Source organism: Propithecus coquereli, unplaced genomic scaffold (genome assembly GCF_000956105.1).
Source record: "Propithecus coquereli isolate 6110/MARCELLA unplaced genomic scaffold, Pcoq_1.0 Scaffold409, whole genome shotgun sequence".
NCBI lineage: Eukaryota > Metazoa > Chordata > Mammalia > Primates > Indriidae > Propithecus > Propithecus coquereli.
In genome coordinates this window covers 444,087-450,416 of record NW_012149830.1, presented here as the reverse complement: position 1 = coordinate 450,416, position 6,330 = coordinate 444,087, and the positions used below count along the sequence as shown (strand labels likewise).

General features: G+C 44.6%; 1 protein-coding gene across 1 annotated transcript in view; it reads left to right on the top strand.

Annotated features, from left to right (window-relative positions):
* The window catches only part of PITPNA (phosphatidylinositol transfer protein, alpha), a 50,865-nt gene extending 44,939 nt beyond the window's left edge, over window positions 1–5,926 (top strand). Inside the window, exons 10-11 of the mRNA XM_012652998.1 lie at window positions 2,247–2,315; window positions 3,378–5,926. Coding sequence (XP_012508452.1) covers window positions 2,247–2,291 — 45 coding nt within the window. The 3' untranslated portion in view covers window positions 2,292–2,315; window positions 3,378–5,926. The remainder of the gene's footprint in view (window positions 1–2,246; window positions 2,316–3,377) is intronic.
* Window positions 5,927–6,330: the final 404 nt, after the last annotated feature.

The following is a 6,330-nucleotide window of genomic DNA, read 5'->3' as shown; positions in this document are numbered from 1 at the left end:
ATAAAAAGTCCCTTTGTTCCAACCACTGGCCTCATTCCCTAGAGGAAACTACTGTTAAACAAATAAACAAAAACCACAATTGGAGTTTCTGTTTTCCTATTTTCATATACACATATTTTCTTCAACTATATGTGTGTGTATATATATTTAGCCTACATTGGCTGGATCTAAGGAACACCACAAACATCAGATAAATCTCTCATGTCATATAGGCCCCAGGAAATAGGAAATAAGCATTCTTAGAGCATTTCCTGATGAAATGCTCTGCAGGGGGACCTTGTCTCTGACAGTAGTAGAAGCTATCATGTTTCCTGGGAGGAAGTTACATCTTATTTCAAGCACTGGGAAAGCAGGACCTGGCTTTGCATTAGTAAATTAAAGCAAGGCAGTGAATTCTCAAGAGTATATAAGGATCTGGTTGAGGCCCAAGGAGCTTTGTTCCATGACATTAAATTTTCTGATTATTGAAAATTTATGTAAACGATCATTAGTGAGCAGACATGTAGTGAACAAGTTTTTCTCCTTTTTTAAAATTCTATTTTGAAAAATCTTCAATCTTGTAAGATTACAAAGAACTTCTTTTGTGTAGAGACTCCATTCCTGTAGAGCAAAGGATACCAACCCAGGATCACATGCTGTATCTAGTCATCACAGTGCTTTAGTCTCTTTCAACCTGGTGCACTTCCTCTGTTTTTTCTGGACTTCCATGACCTTGACATTTTTGAAGGTATCGGATAATCATTTTATAGCCTGATTTTTTATTTTTCTTTTCTTTTTTTGGAGACAGAGTCTCACTTTGTTGCCCAGGCTGGACTGCAGTGGTGTCATCATAGCTCACTGCAACCTCAAACTCCTAGGCTCAAGCAATCCTCCTGCCTTAGCCTCTCAAGTAGCTGGAGTCTACAGACATGTGCCATTATGCCCAGCTAATTTTTCTATTTTTTGTAGAGATGGGGTCTTGCTGTGTTGCTCAGGCTGGTCTCAAACTCCTGGCCTCAAGCAATCTTCCCACCTTGGCCTCCCAAAGTGCTAGGATTACATTCCTTAGCCACTGTTCCCAGCCGAGAATATCTTTCAATTTGGGTTTGTCTCATGTTTCTGTACAATTAGACCAACTGTATGTATTTTAGGCCAGAATGTCACAGATTTGGTGTTCTTTTCATTGTGTCGTACCCTTCTGTCCAGTTACTGATGAGGTTACTGTTATTCACTTGACGCACAAGGGGTTCCAGGCTTCTCTTGTTTTTTTCCTTAACCCAGCCTTGTAACTGCCTATTATCTCCAAAGAGCCCTGGTTCTGTGTGGTGGACAGTAGCGTTTAGAAACCACGATCTGGGTGCCAGGTGTGCTTATGACTATTGGTGTACTACTGCTCTCAGGCCTTGTCATAGGATAGAGCTAGGGAACTTTTTATCTATGGTTACTTCTGTATCCATCTTATATGTTTGCACAAATGCTTCTAATTGCAATCTAACACCACAGGGTTGTTTTTTACAAATATGATAGTGCTCTATCCTCAGCAGATTCTATCATGTCAAAAAATCTTGAATTTGTTGACTAAATGTACCATGACCCCCCTGCACTTTCCATCCCTGCATCCCTATGCCCAGCTCTGACACTACATTGTGCCCACCTTTAAGGAGAGCTCAGGAAAGGGAATCACTCTTCCCTCTGCCTAGAATGCTCCTCCCGCAGAGCGCCAGAGGATTTGCTCTCTCTCTACTCAAACCTCGCATAGAAGCTTCCATAACCACCTTATAAAACAGCACTTCTCCAGAGTCATTCTCTATCCCAGCAGCCCTTAGTTCCACTTGACATATATTCAAGTGTCTGTTCTCCTCCCATCCTGTCCTGGAATATAAGCTCCCTGAGGAGAGACTTGGTCTGTTTTGGTTCACTGCTAAATATCCCCAGTCCTACAGAAGTTCCTAGCACAAAAGAGATGCTTCATAAACATTTGTTGAATGAGTGAGTAAATGAAACAGAGAGGTGCTTACGAATGAACCTCAACACTGTGACACAGGGGAGAGAAACAGAAATCATGGATGGTGAGACCAGTGACATAGAGCTACATATTAATGGTATGGCTTTGGCTGTATGTATGCAGAATTCCATCCTTCTGATCCTTTGTGCACAAAAAAACGCTCCACCCTCTCTATTGGCAGGACTGAGAAGGCAGGATGTATTTGTGGTAGAGTTCCATCAGCAGCAGGAGCCTTTAATTTTTCTTGCTTTTTCTGTTCCAGATGAGACAGAAGGACCCAGTGAAAGGAATGACAGCAGATGACTAAAGCCACCCCTACCCCCTCTGCACTGTATGTACCAAATTTCTCAGTGTGAATGTCACAGAAGCTAAAATCAGTTTGGGTTCTCAAGGCCTCAGCAGTTCACAATGGAGTCAGAAAACCTACTTTATTCCTTGTCCTTCCCTCTAGTAATGATGATGACTCCCATGCTAAACAGCTCTCAGGCTCCCACTGAAGGAGATTATGGCTATTAGGACATTTCAGGGACATGTTTTATAAATAACTGCCCAGATAGAGACACGGATAGGGTGGTAAGAAGTGGAGGTGGGGGCAGTGGACGTGGAAGTGGAGTTCATCTACTGCTAGTCACTCTTCCCCTCTCACAACCTGAGCCATCATCATGCTGGCGCACAACCTGCACCTCCCGTGCCGGAGCCAGCTCCTAACTCCTGAATGCTGGCATTCCCTGCCCTTCCCTTAAAAAACTTGCTGGCCAAACAGCTTTTCTCAGCATCCTTTGTTGTGTCTGGTGCTTCATTTTCTTCCTCTTTGTATCCCGTCCCATACTAAGTAGCTGTTCTCATCAGAGGTGACATCTTTCAGATGTTGGGAGAATGTTTCTGTCTAGCTCACAGGGCCAGAATGGGGTGTCCCTTGTTTCATGTTGTTACTCTTCCCCAAGCCCCTTCCTTCTATTAGCTCCCAGCACTGCTTCCTCAGTGCTCTGTACTCATGTTATTGTAACAGCTTAAAGTGGTCTCAGTTGTGGAATGACAAACCTGCCCTGCTCCCAGTTAGGCTCTGAGAGAACATTACTTTATCAAATAAAAACAGCCCTAGCACTAAGAGGCTAAGGAAGCCTAGGGTCTCACCAGCAGTGATGCAAACCTCTGCTCTCTCTCCCTGCTCCATGTCTCTGAAGGCAGCTTCTCGGAGATGGAGGGGTAGGATTAAGTGGACTGTTGCAATGCCAGCTCCTCAGTCACCACTCAGGCTTAGTGCCCTGTCTCCTCCCATTCCCCTCCCCATTGACTGGCATCCTTCCTCCTTTTGAAATTCCCCCATTCAAGATGATTTATAGCGTGTTTCTATTTTCCCGTTGCCTCCTTAATAATTGCATTTCTCTTCTAGTTTTGCAAGACAGTGGTCAACAGGAAGGCCCAGCAGCTCCACCCTCCCGAGTGACAGGCCATCTTCGGACGCAGCCTTTCTGTGCCCATTCTTCAGGCAACTTTCAATCCCTTACTGTAGCTAATTCTAGATGCCCTTTAATATTGTAAACAAATAGACCGTCTGGTATTACAAAGCCCATGTGTGCGGGAGCCCACGCCTCTGAGATATGTGTAGGTTGCTGTATTTACAGCTCCTCCCTCTCTCTCCATTGTGTTCTGACCCATTTCTCTGTGTGCCCCCACCTTTATTTCCAAGTGACATTTTTAGTCTTTCAAAATAGCTGCCTTTTGTGATGTGGTGATTTAAATGATTACGTTCATTTGTTTTCAACCTTGGGATAAACTGAGGTATTTTGCTTCCTGGGCAGATCTTTGCAATTTTGAGTGCTCACCTGGGGAGAGAAGATGAGTTACAAATACAGAGTTTTTCCCCCCAGTTCCACAGAATAGCAATGTGGCTTTGTAACTCTGACTTCTGCTCCCACTATCCCATTGTTAGAGTGCTCTAAGCACCACGGAGGTACCCAAGGCCTAGCCAGTCTCTGTTTAAGAAAATTTAACAAATACAAATAACCCCTGCCCCAGTCATTGCATCTCTGGTCACTATTCTTAGAAACACCTATGGTTTCCCAGCCCTCCTGTTGCCCACTCTGTCTGATTCTCTCTGCAGAGCCTACAAAACACCCCAATCAAGTCTCCACCTGCAGGGAATTGTCCAGCGTGGCCCTCAGAAGTGAGTCTACCCCATAGATACAGATCAGTGTGATCCCTGAGGAGCTCTGTATGTCCATGCTCCTCTTCCCTTTTGGGTTGGTGCTGCCACTCAGCAATAATCCTCTTTTCTCTGTGCTTTCTTAGATCCCTGTCCTCTGTCTTTGAGGCTGGTTAGGACATAAGAGTCCTGATCTTTTCATTCTGCACAAAATGAGCATGCAAAAAGCTTTCTTCCAGCAGAACATGTTCCCTCTTGTCTCCAGTTGCTGGAAAGGAATTTGGGGATCAAGAACTCAGCTCATCCTGCCCCCATGCTGAGTTCTGTCCTGGACAATCAAAAGCAAGTAGTGATCATAGTATAGAACTCTACCAAAGCAAGCTGGCGAAGAAGTCCAGGCTGCAGGGGAATAGAAGCTGCTGAGTGCTTCATAGTTTCCTACAACTTGGCATAACCCGAGTATGAGTATGCCTTCCTAGTGGGAGGATCTGAGATAGCTATGGTGTCACCTGACATTCCTCCAACCTTGTGAAGTATGTTGGCTTGATCCAAGCCCATGCTAGCCTGGGTGCATCTGCTAATGAGAGAGACCAAATCTCTTTTGGGGGGAGCAAGAAGTGGGATGAGATAATTTATCCTTGTTTTTGTGAGTGTGTTTGCCTTACTCATTTCTAAGTGCAATAAGGGAGTGTCTCTCACAGGATTGCACCTGTGACATCCTGATGAATGCTGCCCTGTGGCCCTGCTGGGGCAGGGGTGGACAGATTCAGACTCCTCGGCATGGTTAGCTCTGACCTTCACCCAGGTCGCTTTGGGAACAGGGAGATGTCCTGCTACAGACAACTTCCTCTGTATTAGTCTCCTCACCTTGAGGGGTCTTTAGTAATCTGGGGCATTTCTGCTGGTTATTAGCATCTCAACTGCTGGTAGCATTTATTCAACTGGGAAAGTTGGAGAAGAGGCATTCCTACTGGAGAAAAATGTAAATGTTTTCCTACAAGCTCTGTATTAGCTATTAATTATATTTGTGCTTAAAGATTTCCCTTCTTCATTCATCAATTAGGTGAAGTCCAGATGTGGGTTATCTTGGGAGAAACAAGCTGTGATATTCTAAACAGTTGATTATGTGGTTTGAGGGTCAGCAGATGTTAGTCTCCTTCCTTCAGCTCTTCTTTGAGATCCACACATATCACTTGAGCTCTAGTGGGGGTTCCTCCACCTCCACCTGTTGCCCCAGTTTGAAAGAGCTGAGGCTCTTGCCCACATAAACATAAAGGAGGGATGTCCCTGGTCTGTTCCATCCCCATGGATGGTGTTGCTGCTGGGCAACAGTGTTGGCTTCTTTTAAGTACCTCCTTCCCTCCTTAGCCACCCCCAAACTGACTGGCACTAAAGGGACTTATGATAAAGGCTCAGCTCCAGGGGTAGTACCTGAGCATGTGCCACACCCCTTCAGACTAGCTGCTTCCATTAGATTTCCAGGGTCATAGTCCCAACTGGAAGCAGCAGTGCCTCTGTAGGAGGGGTACTGGGCTCTGGCCTTCTCATGAAGAGAGGTCAGGGACAGAGTCAGTATCGTGGGCACATGTGTATCTTCCCAAGTACTTCTTTTACAATCCCTACTGGGACTCCCAGACTTATTTTGGTTGGTTCCTAGTGCTACTTCTTTTACAAACTACACTTTGTAGAACTGATTAGATTACCTTGTTTATTTAATGTGAGTTTGTGCCTTTTTGTCTCAATCTTCCAATACAGGTATATTGGGAAAAAAGCAGTCTAATAAAATCCTAGACAGAGCTTTCTGGAGTCCAGCTTATTGATGTCTTCTACGTTCATTTCCCGAATTAGATATCCTCAAACTCGTACCGATGTCCCCCATTTTACCAGGGCAGGATTAGGAAAAGGTACGTTTTCTCTGAAAATTTTTGCAGGGGGAGCTCTGTAAATTCAAACATTCCCTCGTCAATTTACATATGCAAACATTGCATATCTGAATGTAATTGGGCCATTTTCTTCTAGGGCAGTATTTCCTTTGGCATTTGTCTCCCCTCCTCTACACATCTTCCTCTTTATCCACCCTACCAAGCCAAACATTTGTTTAAAGTAAGAGTCCTTAACCCGGCTTCCGGGTCTGTGAACGTCATGAAGCTTGTTTGTAAAACTGTGTGTGCAATTTTCTAAGGGAAGTCATGGCTCTCAA